We start from the raw sequence: 20,713 nt of genomic DNA, 5'->3' as shown, positions 1-20,713 counted from the left end.
CTACAATAACATATATATATATATATATATATATATATAAAATGAAAAAAAAAACATAAGATTACTGAAGCTTTAACTAAAATGAAAATTAAATATTTAAAAATAAAAACGAATTAAAATATTAATAAAAAACTATAATAACATCTCAGTATAATTAAAACAATACCCATACAATTACTTGAAATAAAACAAACTTTAAATAAAATATCAAATATATACAAAAAAAACTCAAACTTATTTTATTTTATTTGAACACCTCTGCTAAAATTAAAATGAAAATACAATAAAATAAAATAAGTAAAAATAAAGAAGAATGAATAAATAAATAAATAAATAAATAAATATGACAAAAACAAAACAAAACTACTAAATAGCTAAATATATTAAAATAAAAAACTAATTCAAAATATTAATACAATTTATAACAGTAATAAATAAATATGACAAAAACAATTTAGCGATCTTGCGTCCTTGTGTTCTCGCTATAACGTCATCATTAAACCGTCGAAGTTCAATTCCAATTCTCAAGAACGAAAGTACAGAAGACGCATGGAAGTGCCCGGATGTGTTCTTGATATCGAGGATGCATCGAGTGCAGACTTGAGAGAATCGAACCGTTAGAAATCACAGAAGACGCTGCGCGCGGCCGGTGTACGGAAGCCTGCAAGCTTTAATCTCGCTCTCGCAAATGCTTGACGGCTCTTGAAAGTAAACATTCAACCGTTTTGTTTTACTTAATTTTAATAAAGTTATAAGACCCGGAGAAAGTCCGCAGTATTTTTTACTGGCATATTAAATTAATCTTAACATAGTAATAGTTAAACATATAACGCTATAAATAAAACGATATACAATTATACGGTATGTAAATATTTATCTATAATAGTTTGAAAATGTTTTAATAAGTTATGACATTTGTTTGTAATTTTATGTTTTATTTATGGTTCATTGGCCGCTGTTTATGCTGTAATTACTGCGGTCAGTTAAAGCAAGAACGCATCACATCTCAATACTCATAAGTTCGTTCTGTGTGTTCTCGCGTCCTTTCGAGTTCGTTCTTCCAAGGAAGCTTGGCAAGACCGGTCTCCACGAGAACACAAGTCCGTTCTTTACGAGTTCTTGGAATTGAGAAACAGCAAATATATTAAAATAAAAAACTAATTCAAAATATTAATACAATTTATGATCAGAAACAGAACAAGTGTTTGCTATGTTTCCAGAGAAACACATAAGAATCATACGCTTCACTGAGCGCTGCGTTCATGATCTCACACACACACACACACACACACACACACACACACACACACACACACACACACACACACACACACACACACACACATTAGCACAGTTCACTTAGTCTTCAGAGAAATATTAATCTGTGTTCCAAACCAGGAGCAGAGATGATAAACACAGTCACGTCACGCTTTAACAGCAGAAGAAAAGACCCAGCACTGTCTGAACGTGATGTGATGCTGTTGGTCTGGGATAAAAACTATACTAAAACTAAAAAAAAAAAGATAAGTGGAATAAAATAAAATTTATTTTATGTCAGCTAGCTGCTAAGACAGCCTTCCTCATTTTCCTTAACTAAAACTTTACAGATTTTCATTAAGTTGAACTTAATTTACTAAAACTGAAATACAATCAAATAAAAACTAAAGACATTCAAATATAAATAAAGATGACAAAAACAAAAACAAAATAAGAAAAATTAAATAAATTTTAAGTTAATTTTGTGCATTTTATTTTGCACTACTTTACAATTTTCATTAAGTTTAACTTAATTTACTACAATAATTAAAACTAAAACTGAAATAAAAAATAAAATTTTAGACATAGAAAAATAAATACATAAAAATGACCAAAAAAACCTATAAAAAAAACTCAACATTGAAAAATGATCATGAACAAAGCTACACACTAAAACACTAAAATAAAATTAAAAAGAGATATTATATTTTGTATAAATATTTTTTTGTGCATTTTATTTTGCACAGCTGACATCATTTCTATTACATTTAACTTAATTTACCAAAATAACTCGTCATAAAAATTACAAATAAATAAAAATAGTTTAGACAAATTTAAAAATGTATAATAATAAAAATAAAAATGACAAAAATAAAATAAAATTACCAGAACTTTAACATAAATTATAAAGAAAAATATTAAAGTCAAACTGGTTTAGAATATGAATTAGAAACTATAATATCACTTTGCTCAGTAACAGAGAGCTGACTGACAATCATTATTATTTTAATAATTTGAATGACAATGTATTTGATCTGGTGTTTAATGAATCTAACAATCTCTCTCTCACACACACACACACACACACACACACAGACACACACACACACACACAGACACACACACAGTGCTACTGTTTCTTACCGGTCAGAAGTGTATCGCAGAGCTTCGGTTCCGGTCCGGTTCTGTACCGGATCAGTTCAGTGATACCGGGCCGAAAAAAATAGAGAAAAAGAGACAGATCCGTCTGGACCGGACGGAACCTTTTCCGGCGGAAACCGGCGACTCGGGAACTTCCGGGATCGATGAAAATAGGGAATCCCGACCACGTGACAGCAGCCGCGGCGTGAGCGCGGAGCGTGACTCATGAATATTAATTCGCTGTCGTGACTGCGCTGAAACAAGTTAAGCTCGTTAATATTCATGAACGCAGCTGAAAGATCAGCGAGCAACGTCAGCATGGCCTCATGAATATTAAGTATTCGTAAATTCGGATTGGTCGAGGCTCACAGAGGCGTGGCCTTTCTTACAGCGCCACCCGGTGACTAACTCAAGCGAACTTTTGCTCTTTCAACTACTTCAAATGTTGCTTTATTATTTTCCTAATTTTCCTTCACGACAACATCTGGTTTTAGTATTTCTATTCAGTTTCTCATATGAAAATACAAAGCTAATGTTTTTGTCACACACTAAAAATAAAATTCAAAAGGGAAACAAAATCTACATTTTGAATAGACACTGTATTTTGTCCATTTTATTTTAAACTACTTATTTTAATTGTTAACATTATTTGCATTCTGTGAAAATACAAAGCTAGTTTTTGTCACACACTTAAAATAAAATTTAGGACAAAAGATACATTTTGTATAAAATTAAATTTATTTTGCACCACTGATTTTATCTTAATTGATAAAACTACAATTTGACTTGATTCTACAGTTTGCCAGACCATTAAAAATAAAATAAAAAAAGAACATAAATATTTTGTATTATTTTTATCTTTTTTATTAATCAAGTGACAGAAAGGGTATTTTAAATGTTACAAAAAAATTATATTTTACTTCAAATATTTCTTTATTATTAAAAAGATTTATAGGAAATCAAGTTTCTTTTATGATGACATCTGAGAAAATGGTTTTAGTATTTTATTCAATATCTCATATGAAAATAAAAAGCTTCATTAAAAAAAAAATTAAAAGGATAAAAGATTAATATGTTTTGTATTTTGAATATATTTAATATATTTTATTTTTTATTTTTTTATTTTTTATTATTTAATTTTTTTATTATTTTTTTTTTTTTTTTAAATTTAATATTTTGTATGCCGGCTACTTTGACACTAAAAATAATATACATTTTATAGTATTTTATTTTGATCTAAAGAGACAGCTAAAACATTTGATATGTTAGATGATGTGTATTTTACTTCAAATATTGTTTCTAAAATGAGTTATTCCTTCATGATAACATTTGAAAACATGGTTTTAGTAAATGTGTGATTACTCTAAAATATTCGTGATGCATTATATGCAAAATACTGGCTTCTGAATATTAATTAGCTCACACCGACTCCTGTGTCACTGTTTTGAACAATTCTTTTATTTTTTATATCTCAACCTTTTACAGAATAAGTAACAAAAACAATAAAAACTTTAGCAGGATGAAGAAATGTCACAGTTACACTGAAGAAACGGTCTCGCGCAGGGAAGGTAAGGGAGGACGAGTGCTTTAAATATTGTACAGGCGTGGGTCGGAGCGTCGGAGCGTCTAAGCGTCGTAGCTGGGGTTCTTGCGCAGGATGACGAAGCCCTCCAGGATGGGTGTGACGGGGATGTACTCCTCTGTGGCCAGCTCCGCTCTCTCACCGTGAGCCAGCAGCACCGGCGTGGTGTGAGTCTGGAAACCTGTGATGGCTTTGGGTTTCCCGGCCTGCCCAGGATGACATCTACACACAACAACAACACACACACACACACACACACACACACACACACACACACACACACAGAAATAACACATCAGTTTAACAGCTTTGAACATTTTTAAAACTTTAATATTGTGGGCTGCTGATATAACTTTTTTCATTTTTATTTATTTTTTATTAGAAAGAAAACAAGATAATTTGCATAAATAATGTTTTGTGCTTTTTATTTTGCACTACTGATTTTATTTTAATTAATTTTAAAATTTATTTGTTTTTTTTTTTTTTTTTTAATATTTTTTTTTGCATGTGGTGTCAATACAAAGCTACAGTTTGCCTTAAAAAAAATTATGTTTTGATATTTTTTTTTTGTATATTATATTTTATTTTACACTATTGGTATTATTTTAATTTTTAAAATTATTTCCACTATTATTTTGACTTATTTCTGAACAATTTCTCATTGTACGCTGCAGCAAAACAAATCTACAGTTTTTATCAAACATTATTTTGTATAAATATTATATTTTATGCATTTTATTTTGCACTACTGATTTTTTTTAATTGTTATTTTTTTTGCAATATTATTTTGCCTTATTATTTTTAACAATGGCTTTATACGCTGTGGCAATACAAAGCCACAGTTTGCCACAAAAATAAAAAATAAAAAAAAATCTAAAGGATATATTTATTTTTTATATTTTATACATTTTATTTTACACTATTGGTGTCATTTTAATTTTTAAAATTATTTGCACTATTATTTTGACATATTTCTGAACAATTTCTCATTGTAATAAATTTTTCATTGTACTACTAGTTTTAATAAAACAATAAAATGTTTTGTAAAAATATTTTTTTTTTTGAATTTTTTTTTTTTGTGCTTTTTTTTTTGTGTTTATTTTGTTTTGATGTTTTTATTTTAATTGTTAAAATTATTTGCTGTATTTTATCTTATTTTTGAACAACATTGATAATAATCAGAAATGTTTCTTGAGCAGCAAATCATCATATTAGAATGATTTCTGAAGATCATGTGACACTGAAGACTGGAGTAATGATGCTGAAAATACAGCTGCACATCACAGAAATAAATTACACTTTAACAGAGATTCACACAGAAAACAGATGTTTTAGATTATAATAATATTTTAAAATCTTACACACCTGTCCCACTCTCACAGACACCGGCAGCGGTCGGAGCTCCTCGTCGAATGTGACCAGCATGCGAGGCTGCATCGCCGCCACCAACCCGTACAGAACATAGTGAGACTTCCCCAGGATTACTGCACACAGACACACTGCGTCATCTCATCAGATACGTGAGAGACAGATACTACAGCCGCTGCAGGGATGCTCTTACTGTTCTTGACGTCCAGGAAGGACACGAGGACCGTGAGGAGTCCGGCTACAGCCACCTGACTCATGAGCTGCCGGTCACTGTGATACGGACAGAGCGTCAGCGTGCCTTTCCCCAGATGAGTGAGACCCTGAGACACACACAGAGACACACACAGAGACACACACACACACACACACAGAGACACACACACACACACACACACACACACACACACACACAGAGACACACACACACAGACACAGAGACACACACACACACACACAGACACATACAGAAAGACATACTCACAGAGAGAGACACGCACACACAGAGAGACACGCACACACATACACAGAGTCACACACACACACACACACAGAGACACACACACACACACACACACACACACACACACACACACACACACACCACCCACCCACACACACACACACAGAGAGACACACAGAGAGCACACACACACACACACACACACACACCACACACACATGGATGGAGACACACACACACACCCGCATTACCATTACTTGGTAATTAAAGAGTTAAAAATCTTGGATTTTTTTTAAACATTTGGTAGTTTTGATCAGGACTGAGGTAGATTAATAGATTTATGCAAAAAAAATTAGAAAAAAATATTTATCTGATACATTTTTACAGCAGTTTAATTTAGTTGATATTTTCATCCATGACACATAACGAAAGGGTAGTGAATTTGAACAATGCACAAGGGTGAAATTAAAATAAAACTAAATAGACATATTTGGGAAAAACAAAAACAAATAATATGTTTAATAAATGATTAGAATAATTCCATGTAATATGTAAAATTGTACCGGTATTCATTTTTGTTTAAAATACAGCATTGAGAATTATTCAGTGTTCTTCATACAAATTACATCATTTTATTTTTTTTAGGTGAATATATAAGTGATATAAATATATATTGCATAGGAAAAAAAATGACTAATTGTCAGACTACAGTTTTTTACAGTTTCTAAAGCTTCCACCAAAAGCTTAAGTGCTGCTCAGAGCTGGGTGTGTTAATCAGGTCTCAGATCACAGCGCTCATTAACAGCAGCTACAAACACAAACGAGTCACATGACCTGAAGTGTGAAGCCTCACCTGAGCGAGGCGGACCATGAACAGGTTGTTGGGGTCTTTGGCGTGATACTGCGCCAGCTGCCTGAGCATCGCCGCCAGACGCGCGTTATTAGTGCCTGCGGAAGAGAGCAACACGGTAACCATGACAACCGCATCCTCAACGGCCCGCTCTGATTGGTCGAGGCGCTACAGGATGTGAAGGACTGGCAGGACACTGACCGCTGCCCACCATGCCCATGGCGAAGATGGCGTTGTGGGCCACCTCGGGGTCGGCGTCGTGGGAGAACTTGCTGAGCGTGTCCAGGATGTTCAGCCTCGGGTTCGAGACGGAGATCAGAGCGAGAGCTAAAGGCACCGCCCTCCTTAACGTGGGCTCGCCGTAACGGAGCTGAACGCACAAGACACACAGACGTCAGTAAAAGAGTTCAGTGTCATGCTTGTTCACGTGGATACATTTATTTATTACATAATTCTATACATTAAATATTTAAAAACATAAAATAATATTTATGTTTATTAATGAATGAATTTATGAATACATTTAATAAATTACTATATCATTTACTAATAATTTATATAAACATTTATTTTATAATTATATGTATTTATTATAAATGTACCACATTATTATAATTATAACATTTCATAATTAATATCTACAATTTCATCATATTTATATTCATTAATAAATAAATAAATGTATTTAAATAAAATATAAATAAATGTAACATTACTATAATAAATTATAATATTTAAAATAAAAACAATTATACATATTTGTATTTATTAATAAATTAAGACTTAATAATTAATGTTTTTAAAATAAAATATAAATATGATAAATACTTTTAATATTTTATATAAATTACATGAGTCATAAATTACTAAAATAACTTTATATATTTTAATAATGTAAATTTAATAAATTATCATAATACCTTTATTTATTAAACAAATTTACTTATTTATACAAATATATTATAATTTTATTAATAAATTTAATAAATGTGATCAATTACATATAAATATTTAATATAAAATAAATTGTACAATATATAAATTAATAATTATACTTATTATTAAATGATGCATTTAAATGAAATAATTGACATTTTCTATCATTTAATAATTTTCATTATTTAATAAATTAATAATTACAGTTAATGTAAAATAAATATTTTTATAAATTAATAGATATTTATCTTTATTTATAAACAAATAATCTTAATTAAAATATAATTATAATTAAGTACATTAACATAACAAATGTATTTATTAAATAAAATATATTTAATTAGATATATTTTGTATGTATTTCTTTGGCACAAACAAACGTGACAGTAGCTGATGTGTTTGTGAGCGACTCACCAGGTGACCAAACGTGCGCAGGGCCATTTCTGAGCCGATCTCCTCACCCATCGCAATGAGAGCGATACCCAGCACCGCCACACCCTGCAGCATCATCAGAATGAGTCTCATCTCACTGACTGCTGACAAACACAACCAACACATACCGTGACAAACAAACTGGGAAATGTAAGGCCGCAAAAACTCACACTCTTTTCTCACAAACAACACAACAAATCATAACGCCAAGTACTCTCACAAACACACATGTCCCTCCTCTCACACACCACACCCACACAACACCTCCCCCCACCCCCACCCCGACCCGACCCCACCGTGGGCACACCCACTCACAAACACACACTGCGCTTCTCTCTTTTTTATTCATGTTTTTGCACTCACGTGCCAACACACTTTGTGACACTCTTTGGGACGTGGGGGTGGACACAAGGCGGGGGCAGGGCGGAATTGTCACCACTCACTAGAACACCCTGTGAAGTGACCCTCATCGGTCACGAACGCACTGCCTGATCCACTGAATACCTGGGTCATGATGAAGCAGAATCATGAGAATGGACGCATCTCTTATTCTCTCTCTCAACACATCACATGGTTTCATATTTTGTACACGTTACTCACAAATGTACACGGTGTATTACAATTCGCACCATTGCTCAATTAAGAAGTTGTTCCATGCCCGTCGGTAATGTATATCACTCTCTCTCGATGTCACTCTTGTTTATACCACAACACATCACACACAACTTGAGGACGTTGGGGACGGTCGATCTCTCTCACACATTCTACACCCACCTCTACACATACACACACACTACTCGCTACACTTCTCTAACGCTCTAGCATCACGCCACACCCAAGGACGAATCTCTCATGAAACACGTGATCCACAACATGTTCATCCTCTCGGTCAACTACAATGCCGAAAACACTTTTTATATGTTTTTGACAATTATGAAAACACACACACACTTGTAAAGCACATGTAATCACTATTGGCTCACAACGCACACACACTTTCCTCACACGTGCACTTTAATTAAGGATGAATTGGTCAACAACACCATAATAGGGTGAAAATCTATGTCAGAACACATGACACATTCGCTAGTTCGCTCTCCATGAACACACTAAGTTACACAAGAACGTTAATTAGAATACAGTTAGGCAAATAACAGAGTTAACAGGGAACTAAGCATAAGCATCACTAAAAAATATACACTATTTAAACACACATTATTAGCAATTATTAATTCACACGGTTAGCCTACACACATAAAGGTTAATGACTGCACAGACGCATACACACTTTAATAATGGAGTCCTTATAAAGTACTCACCCAGGGTTGCACTTGTAACGATCATCTGGGGGGTCCACACACACCACACCCAACCAGGGATCAGTGGTGCACAATACATCCAGAGTCCACGGGCTTGGACTATATTAATATATAATGACACACGCTCCCAAGCCGTTAGATTCCATATACTCATAAAAAAACCTAACGAGACTCTCCCTCTGTGGGAGTCTCTCATGCGAAAAGTATTTGAGGGTCAGCACAATCTGCTGATCTCTCTCATACTATGGTCACGCGGGTTTGTTTAGCTAGCATTAATACACCCCAACTAAACCTCTACTCGTCGGCTCACCGCACAACCAAAGGATTCGAGCACACACAAACTCTCTCACACTCATCTTAAACTGACGAGTCAGGGGGGGGGGAGTAGAAAAAATTAGTTACCACTTTATGTCAGTCTGGTCTTATGTGGTGCAACATGAAAAAAAAAAAAACCTAAGTCGAGGATGAATCGTAGTATAAATTGTACGTTCGAAAAAAAAATCGAGTAGAACCTCGACCTTAATGATGGGGTCGTAATAGTTTAGCCTGAAAATTAATTGCATAGATTTCCATTCCAAAACTGGCAGTACCACAACCTCGGACCTGAGAGATCCAAGACTCCCCTGCTTCTGGGCGCTGGCGTCCTCCCAGTGGGTTTAGATCTTAAAACAAACCTTTAGTAACGATAGCAGTTAACTGCCAAGTCGAAACATAACGCCTCACCTTTACCTGCATTCAACAAACATAACGCTTGAGGACTTTTAAGAATTAAGACCTACGGGTGAAGTAGGATATAATTTACAATACTAAACCGCAATCTAAAAATACAATTAATTTATCTTTATGTCTATTAATATAATAACCACTATTATGGGGTAAAATAAAAATTATTTCTATTATTCTATTATTAAATTACTATTATTATATTATTTTTCTTAAATAGCTTTTATTTTGTAGTGAAATACTGCAATAGTAATACTTAAATTTTATTTGGTTTTTTTTTTATTTAAAAAAAAAAAAAAAAAAAAATGGATTATTAGTTTATAGTAATGCTGAAAAATTCCTCACATAATTTCACATTTTAAATTGAGAAATTAAGACAGCCATAAATATTTGTTTTTCTTGATCAAAACTGCTTGTTTAGCATTTTACATGGTACATAATCTATTTTTAATAATATATAAGTTATAATATTGTTTCTATGCATTTTTTATACTAGACCCACCAAAATAAAGTATATTAGTTATAAATAGCTATATATATGACAGCTACTTCCATGCGGGTATAGTATACGTTTGGTTTAACTTAAAGGAAAGCTAATATATTTGGTATTTATCAATATTTAACTATACTTATTGCACCACGTACATAATGTAACATCACCACAAGTCATAGATATACAAAAAACTGTTTTTTTTATTTACTAAAAAAAAAAAAAAAAAAAAAGTTAAGGAATAACAACTTTTCAGTGACGTTTTATAAAAAAAAAAAAAAAAAAATTAAAATGTTGTTAGTTTGACTCGGGATTTTGAAAATGAAGAAATTAAGCATAAGTATTATGCATTTTTACAATACTAAATCGCGGTGATCAGTAGAATGTTATTATTCTTTATTATTTGATCCTTCATTATTATTCTTATTATTATTCTTAAATGTTCTTTTTTTATTTTTAAAGTGAAATACTGAGATAGTAATACATATTATTATGTATAATATTTAATTTTTTTTAATATGTTAAATGAGATGTTTGATTGTGATTTTTATATATTTCTGGTTTTTATTTTTGTTTATATATAGGTGAGATGTTTAAATCTCACTAAGCTATATTTCTGGTTAAATAAAGGAAAAACAAAACTAATTTTTATCACAGCAAAAACCGGCAGCTTGCCGAAAAAAAAAAAAATCATTTTAAATAAAAAACCTCAAAGGGCAATTTTTTTCAATTGTCCATTTAGATTATTGTACTGTATTTGTATTGTTCTAGTTTACCCAGATGGTTGAGTTCACCGAGGCCGAGGGGCAGCCAGCGAGCGTACGTGTCGTTTTTTTTGAGAGCTCCTGCTCGCTCTTCTCCACTTATTGTCCACTGCAGGAACTGTGGAAGTGACATCACCGTTACAGCGGAACCTCACGGCTGATCATCCCACACATGCCTCCTCCGTCCACCACCCGCCCGCCACTGCTCACGTAACACTACACGGAACCATTCACACAACACACGCACGCGGACTCACACCAGACACACACAGACACACAAACCATCACACACACAGACTCTCAGGCACACACTTCACACACTCACGCACACACACATCACAGACTCACACACATACTCATCAGACACTACAGACTCATCAGACCACACACACACACGACGCATCAGACACACACACCACACACACCCACCACCTTCTGAGTTTGAGTCTCCCATGACAGGAATCAGCAGTGACAGAACACCTCTCTGTAGAGCCTGCTACGCCAGACCCAAACCTGCACAGACACCCAGAATCCGCTAACAGTAAACACAGAACTCCACGGTCTTCACTGCGACCCACCGAAACAAAAGTTCAGTTTAACAGAGAAATAATTCACTATTGTGTTGTATATCACTAATTTTGTTCAAACATTTTATACGCCAGCAAACAATTTTGCAAACAGATGGTTTTAAGACAGCTCATTAAAATATATAATAAATTGACCCGTAATTTTTAATGAATCAATTCATAATAACTCAACGTAATCGAGATTAGAAAATAGCATTTCCACCGAAACGAAAACCCACTCAAAGTGGCCCTATTTGTTAAATTTTAAGAATTAATAACATTAAGTTTTTTTATTAATTAAATTTTGAATTATTAAAGGATTTGAAACAAAACACATCAAAGTTAAATTTTATTGTTAAAATTTTAATATATTATTAAGTTAATTTTTATTAATTAAATTGATTTATTTTTTTTTTATTTATATATTTTATAATAAATTAAAAAATGCGGAAAACAACATTTATATATGTATATATACATGATATAATATATATTTATAATATATATATATATATATATATATAAGATCTATCTATATATATAATGGTCTATGACAGTTATATATATATACAATATTGGTCAGTACAATACGTAATGTAAAATCTAAAAAATATGTTTTACATAATTTTTAAGGAAGAACCAAAAACTTTTTTAAATCCATGTTTTTTTGACTTTTAAACAGGTAAACACATTAAGATGAAAATAGGTTTTTATGCATTCATTTGCCCCCAGTTTCTTGATGATTATTATATTTTAAAATTGAAATCATTAACAGACAGACATGTTTACATGGTTTAAATTGTGGACCAAATTTGAGTAATTGTTTAACATTTCCACTACAAAAGAAAAAGTAGGGCGATATAAAATAAATATAGAATAAATATTTAATATAATATTTAACAGTGTATTCAGTAAGTATATAAGAATAAATGATATAAATAATATTTATATACTCATATTAATATCAATAATGATATTATGGTAATAAATACTATTATAATAAAACTCAAAGTTTTTGATGAAATCGTGTGATTTCGCTAGGGCCCTAAAAAATGGCTAATTGATTTGTACATTTCTGAATCAACCCGAACGATGCTCCCGATCCCCTCATGATGTTTGGCTGTTGTGAAGGACGTAATGCAGAGAGCCGCGCCATCAGCGGGGTCAACACTCCGTTTACGAACACCTAACGCCCATTAAGCGATCCCACCCGCCAGCACCGCCCGGATCTGATATACAAAACAAATAAATACATTTAGAATCTAGTATATAAACAGTCATTCACAGTTATACGGTAAAATTCACATAATACTAATAAAATAAAAATAAAAAAAGTTTATAGAAATTGAACTATATATATATTAATTGATTACATTATTTTCAAGTTATATTTATCGTTTACACTTTTCAGGAAATCTTACAACATTAATTTTTATTTTTGTGTTCACCTTTGCATTAATATATAACATCAACAACCGATATTATTATTCTAAAGTCATATATATAGGATTTGCTATTGTTGTGGTCCAGACGAAAAAGTGTTCGGAACCTCGTCATAGACAAAACAAAAACAGGTAATACTGCTTTAAAACGGCGCTTTGCTGAAATTTCGTTTCCCCTAATCGCTAAAAAGTTTTCTGTTTTTATTAATTGCAATTTGTTTTTGTTTCTAGCAAAAAATAAATGACATACTTTTCCCTGATTTACAGAAGAAGCTGAGTCCACCCGTGAGCCGCTGCTGCCGAACTCCTGAGAGAAACACACTCAGTGAACACAGTAAACACCACACACAGCTCCCTGAGAGCTGAATACGTTGTTCTCCTGTCAGGTGGGTTTTGTAAATACCGCCTGGCACCTTCGCCCATGATGTCCAAGAAGCCAGACAAAAAGAGAATCAAATGCTTATTACTATATACACGTAGGTAGAGTGTGTGTGTGTGTGTGTGTGTGTGTGAGAGTGTGTGAGTGTGAGTGTGTGTGAGTGGTGTGAGAGAGTGTGTGTGCTCTCTCGTGTGTGTGTGTGAGAGTGTGTGAGAGTGTGTGTGTGTGAGGAGTGTGGTGAGAGGTGGTGTGTGTGTAAAAGTGTGTGTGTGTGTGTGTGTGAGAGTGAGTTCTGTGTGTGTGTGTGTGTGAGTGAATTGAATGAGTGAGTTAGTGGTGAGGGACTCCACTCAATATGGTGTGTGTGTGTGTGTGTGTGGGGAGAGGTGGGTGTGTGTGTGTGGAGAGAGGTGTGTGTGTGGGTGAGGAGTGTGTGTGTGTGTGTATAGAGTGGGAGAGTGTGTGTGTGTAGAGAGTCATTTGTGGGGGTGTGTGTCAACATGTGTGTGAGAGAGAGTGGTGTTTGTGTGTGTGTGTGTGAGGGAGAGTGGACTGTGTGTGTTTGTAAGTGAATGAGTGAGGGAGGACTGTGTGTGTGTGTGTGTGTGGATGTAAGTGTGTGTGTGTGTGTGTGAGTGTGTGTGTGTGTGTGTGTGTGTGTGTGAGTGTGTGTGAAATGACCCTGAAGGAATCGTCTATTTACCTCAAAGAATATTGCAATGCGTGTATGGTTTTTTTTGTTGGGGTGGTTGTGCTGGGCGGTTACATTATCGACTAGTGTATAGATAATCTTGTTTTTTTTTTTCTGCCATTTGATCAAGACAACAAAATATTTTCTGAGTAATTTTTTGTTTTATATAAGGGCTTTACATTGGACTATTATAAGCACTATTTGCATTTGTATTATTTACACAGTGTTGAGATGTGTGTAACATTTTGTATGTTGGGTGTGAGAGTGGTACTGTGTGTTTTGTTATGTGGTTGGTAAGTGGGACTTGTCGTGGTGTTTTTGGTGTATGTAGTGTGTGTGTTGTGTGTGGAGAGAGAGTGTGTGTGGACTTTGTGTGTGTGACGTGTTTGTGTATAAGTGTGGTGGCGTGTATGTGGGTCTAGTGTGTGTGTTTGTGTGTGTGTGTGAAGAGAGTGTAGGGTATGTGTGTGGGGTGAGAGTCGTGTGTGTGTGAGAGAGTGCTGTGTGTGGAAGTTAGTGTGTGTGCTGTGTGTGGGAGTTTGTGTGGTGCTTGTGTGAGTGTGTTGAGAGAGGGTGTGAGAGTGTGTGTGTGTTTGGAGTGTTTATGTGGTGTCGGGTATGGTGGTGTGGTGAGTGTGGTATTCGAGTGAATAGTGAAAGTGTGTGTGTGGGGTGGTTTGTGTATTATGGAGTTTGCAGATGATGTGATGAGAGGGTGTGGGTGATGAGTGGCGTGAGTGAGTGTGTGTGTGTTGTGATGTGTGTGAGAGTGAAATGAGTGAGGTGATGAGTGCAGGTGAAGTGAGTTGTTTGTGTGTGAATGTGTGTGAAGAGTTGATGATTGAAATACTGAGTGAGAGTGAGTAATGAGTGAGTGGTGTGGTGTTAGTGATGTGCACCACGAGGAATGAGTGAATAGTGAGAGTGATTAAGTGAGTGAGTGAGTGTGTGTGTGATTGTGTGATAAGTGAATGAGTGAATGAGTGAGGAGTGAGTGATGAGTGAGTGTGTGTTGAGTAGTGAGTTGAAGATGAGAGTGACATGTGTATGTGTTGCGCTTCGAAGTGTAGTGATTCCGTAGTGGTGTGGACGTGTGTGTAAGAGTGTGTGTGTGTGGTATCATCCCCTCCTCTCGCCGAGGAGCAAGACCCCCACAGTTGATGTTGAAGGCGTCAACGTTTTGGACATGATCTCCGTCATGATTCTTCATAATCCAGCCACATCTTCATTGAGCCTCCACGAGACGACGAGATAGGAACATGCCGTGACGCCCCATATGACCTGAACGACATCATGCTTCTGAATCACACTGAACACACTCACTACCGTCCACACACACAGTGTTAACCATCCGCCGGTGTAAACAGTGTTTGAGACTCAACCGTTGTGGGGTATATTGTGGAGACGGTCATACATCGTCCCCTTTCGCAAGGAAGTGAGATGTTCCCTCCACCAGGCTCAAAGGTCATTAAAGAAACAATCAAGGCTGAGCCTGGGTGGGCTTATTGGTAACCCCGGTAAACTATGCGGAAAGAATGTTGAGCGTGGCGCCATTTCGAGCAGAGAGCTGGGAGTTCTCCTCCGCTGCAGGGGCTCAGAACCTCCACACATAGCTGAGGACACAATACGTACAGATTCAGAGCGGGAACGGGTGCACACTCATGCATGCCACCGGTAGTGGAGTAAAACCCTCACGTCGCGCTCACCCTGGTCACCGGTACAGGCACGACATTTAGCTGTACGCGCGTTTTCATCGATTGCTACGTGTCCCAGCATGCTCGAGCTTCACGCCGCTCGATCTCCCATCAGGATGGTCACAGGCCTCGTGCTCGACATTATTGGGCCCATGTTATACGGGACGATTCTCTCTGACCCAGCCTTCAGGCGAGCACCTTCCTGCTGAGCTTATATTCCCTTCCAGATCTCCTGCAAATCAGGGTCCTTAGCAAGCCTATTCCAGGCCAGATGCCTGCACACACACACGACAGCCACACGACACCACACGACAGCAGGTCGAACCGATAAGAGTCCCTCCCCACGGAAGAGCCGGAATTCCCAGCACTGTGCGCACTCTTTCTCGTGAGCAACAATCTGGTCAAAGGCAAGTTACTTGAGAGGTCAAGAAATGCAAAACATTAAAAATAATAAAACCGAGGATCGGACTGTTTCTTAGCTCAATGCCGGTGCTACTTTACATCATTTAATACTTGTTTTTGAATGTATAATATGTAATTAACTTTTATTTTTTATTACTTTCATTTTAATTGATTTAAAATCATTTTAATGTGCTTTTTGCCAGATTATTTATTTTTTTTAATAATTTCGAATGATCTTTATTTTATCATAATTTCTCACATTTATACAATTTGAAATCATATAGTTAATATTGTGATAGGTAAAGCAAGTTGAGTTTTAGTTCAGTTTAAGATTCAGTTTATTTTAGTTGAGAATTAATAATTTTTAATATGTAATTTTTGTTAATATAATATATATATATATATATTTATATATATATATATATATATATATTTATATATATATATATATATATATATATTTTTTTCAGTTGTAGTTTTAGTAATTTTAATACTTTTTTTATATATATATATTTTATTTCAGCTAGTGGCCCGAACAAAATTTTTGTATTATTTATATAATTTATAAATATTTTCAATTAGCTTTTATTTTTATATATTTTCAGTTTTCATTATTAATTTTAGTCATTTTATGTACCTTTAAAAATGTTAATTATTAAAAAAATATCCAAAGCAAAATTTGTATATAGTTATATATACACACACACACACACACTTATTGATATGAGGTGAAATCAATTTTGATTTTAAAAATAATTCACTTGTGTGTGATATTGTAAATAATCATTTAAATCATGCATTTTTTGTTGTATCTACAAACCAATTATTTTTAAAAATTTTGACCAAAAGCAACTTTTCTAATTTTTTTATTTATAAAATTATATATATATATATATATATATATATATATATATATATATATATATATATATATATATATATATATATATATATATATATATATATATAAATACACATTAAAAATGACTAAAATGTAAATTAAAAAAAAACTTTTTTTTGTAATTTTAGTACTAATTTTATTTCAGTTAGTGGCCAAAGTAACTTTTCTAATTTTCGTTATAAAATTTATAAATATTTGGAACTGAAATGAAAAATAAATGCTAATTAGAAATGTAAAATACACGTCATGACAAGAATGACAAGATCACATAATTACTGAAACAAACTAAAATGAAAACCAGAAATAGAAAATTAAAATTTGTTGTAGTTTTAGTTCTATTTTAACTTATTTCAGCCAAACATTTCAAATTTTCATTTACAGTATTTATAAATATTCTGAACTGAAATATAAATGAAGCTATTTATAAAATATTTATAAAAAATTTAAAAATTAATAATAATAATAAATAATAATAATATTATATATATATATATATATATATATATATATATATATATATATATATATATATATATATATATATATATATATATATATTATTTATTATTATTATTAATTTTTTTATTTTTTTTATATTTTTTTATAAATAGCTTCATTTATATTTCAGTTCAGAATATTTATAAATACTATAAATACTATAAATACTATAGTAGACAAAGCAACATTGCTAATTTTTGCTTTAGTTTTTCATCAAATATATTTTCTTTAAGCGGCTGAAAATGATCTCCAGTAGTTCCAGTGAACGGGACGCCGTGTCTTCGGCGGGACGTACCGGACGTATTCGTGTCCCCACGAGGCCAGCTCCTCCTGGGAGCCCAGCAGACGGTACTTCAGACACTCTCGCTCGCTGCTCATGGTCATGGCCAGAACAGACACCACGTCAGCGCAGAATCGCTGTGAAACAGAGAGAGAGAGACTGTCACACCGCACTCAAACACTGCTCAGATCCTGCTGCGTGACACACACCTTGGTTAGATTTTCACACCGCACTCAAACACTGCTCAGATCCCGCTGCGTGAGGCTAATGGGGCCCGCAGGAACTTGAGCGGTCCCTTTTGGCACGCGAGGTCATGGAGGTCGTGGAGGAGCGGATTATCTGACCGCAGAAGCAAGTTCAGTTCCTCCAGCGCCGCGGCCGGACGGTACAGAGACGTTTCTTATTCCTGAGAAACACAGAGAACAAGTCCCCAACGCTTTCTTTCGGTACCATCCGGAGAGGGTTGATGTCTCAGAAGATTTTTTTTTTGTAAAGTATTTGACTGTATCAGTAGCGAGATATTTGATTTGTGTATGATTTTTTGCGAGATGATTTCACTGTATTATGAAAATGGCCAATGACATCATTCATAAACATTTTTGTCTTTTTAATCATTCTTTATATCCCTTAAAAAGATCTCTAAAGATTTTAATCCTTTTTTACTACGTCAACTTATTTTTCTTTAATCTTTTTTTTTAATATTCAATATTTATATGTCATTTTATGTACTACAACTTAGTGACTTCTTTTATCTTTATTGTATTTTACATATTTAAAAAGTTTAATTATAGTTCAGGTTTAGTACTTTTACCTACTTTTTTGTATTTTTTTTACTTATTTTTTTTTTTTTTTTAGTTTTTTTAATATTTAGTATTTTTTTTTTTTGTCTTTTTTTTTTTTTTGTTTTTTTTTTATTTTTTTTTTTTTTATTATTTAATTTTTTTTAATTTTTTTTTTAGTTTATTTTTTATTTTTCTTTTTTATTTTTTTTTTTTTTAATTCTAGCATTTTTATTAACAACTATTGACTTCTTTTTATCATTAATTTTGAATATTTTAAAAAGTTTATTATATTTCAGTTTTAGTTATATGTTTACTACTTCGACTAATTTTTTTTTAATCATGGTTAATTTTCTTTAATAATTTACAAAGTTTATTTTTATATTTTCAGTTTTACAATTTTAATTACTACAAAATTGACTTGCTTTTCATTTAATTTTATATTTGTAAAAAGTTTTAGTTGTATTTCAGTTTACATCATATTCTACTTCGGACGTATTTTTTCTTTCTAGCATTTTATTTTTTTTAATATAAATTAATTTATATAATATACTATAATACTTTATATAGGGGTCCGGGACCGCGGAACGCGGTTTAATTGAGATTACTGTATCATTTAACAAAAAAAACAGGGTTTAATACCGATTTATTAATACGAGACACAAAACTAATTTCGATTTTTTTTAATCACTATTTTGCACCCGACGGAACAACGTTTCTCACTGGATGAGTTTGGACAACTCGATATACTGGAGCACACTAGACGTTATGACTTCCGAACAACACCACAAACCCCATGTGAAAGCAGGGAGGACAGGAAAGGAGAAAGGGAAAGGGAGAGAGAAGCAGAGAAAGAGAAGCGGAGTGAGAGGCTTTGGTTGGAGAGGAAATGGCGGAGGAAGGAAATTGAAATTTTTTAGAAAGAAACGAAACGGAAGGGAGACGGTGAGGATAGCAGAGGACTGGAAGTGTGCCGAGATGAAAGGCAACAGAAGGAACTTCGAGCAGGAGAGACGAGAGCACAGAAGAGAAGGGTCGTTTAGGGAACGAGAGTTACGCAAAGGCATAATATTACGATATAGATTTAGAGGGTTTTGGCCAAGAAGGTGTATGAGCAGTTTGGAACTTAGGACAAGAACGGAGAGAGTGCCGAGAGGGAGAGAGGAAACACAGAGGAACGATGTGTTCTAAGAGTCAGCGGAACGGAAGAGATTGTCTAGAGAAGAACTTGAAGAGTAGTGAGAGATACTTAGGAAGAGAGGGAGCGAATAAGAGCAGAAGAACTCCAGCACCTAGAAGCTACCGAACAGAGAGAGAGAGGGAACTAAGCCTAGATTGTTTCGAAATCATGTGCTATTGCTACAGAGAGAGAATGGAAACCAAGAACTGCAGAAGGTTGCTTAGACTTGGACGGAGAGAACGAAAATAAACAAAGATGAGAGAAAATTTAAGCTTTATGGAGTTAGCAGTCATTAAGAGAATGAGGAAGATTACATATAAGAAGAGTGAAAAAAAAGAATACTTCCATAAGAATGGTTTCAGGTCAAATATTTATATGCGATTAAAATGCGATTAAAATTTCGATTAATTAATTACAAAGGCCGAGGCCTCTAGAGATTAGATTAGAGAAGAATAAGAAGGATAAAGAAGATGAAGAGAGGGGAAGAGCAAGGAGGAGAGGAGAAGCACAGATCGAGTCCCGAAGCCATAATATTTATATATAGTAGGAGATATATATATATATAAATGATATATATTTT

General features: G+C 33.8%; 1 protein-coding gene and 1 pseudogene across 1 annotated transcript; both read right to left on the bottom strand.

Annotated features, from left to right (window-relative positions):
- The window catches only part of LOC109111935, a 44,031-nt pseudogene extending 41,481 nt beyond the window's left edge, over nt 1–2,550 (bottom strand).
- A 1,283-nt stretch (nt 2,551–3,833) lies between these two features.
- LOC109060215 (26S proteasome non-ATPase regulatory subunit 2-like) lies at nt 3,834–18,338 on the bottom strand. Its single transcript, XM_042771737.1, has 10 exons — nt 18,129–18,338; nt 13,580–13,636; nt 11,334–11,439; nt 8,861–8,918; nt 8,008–8,203; nt 6,859–7,027; nt 6,661–6,755; nt 5,541–5,667; nt 5,343–5,463; nt 3,834–4,201 (listed from the first exon to the last, which is right to left on the bottom strand). The coding sequence occupies exons 1-10, from the start codon at nt 18,276–18,278 to the stop codon at nt 4,024–4,026; spliced, it is 1,257 nt and encodes a 418-aa protein (XP_042627671.1). The 5' UTR covers nt 18,279–18,338; the 3' UTR covers nt 3,834–4,023.
- Nucleotides 18,339–20,713: the final 2,375 nt, after the last annotated feature.

This window comes from Cyprinus carpio, chromosome A15 (genome assembly GCF_018340385.1).
Source record: "Cyprinus carpio isolate SPL01 chromosome A15, ASM1834038v1, whole genome shotgun sequence".
NCBI classification, from domain to species: domain Eukaryota; kingdom Metazoa; phylum Chordata; class Actinopteri; order Cypriniformes; family Cyprinidae; genus Cyprinus; species Cyprinus carpio.
Note: the sequence above shows the minus strand (reverse complement) of the source record. Positions and strands in the feature narration are given on the sequence as shown.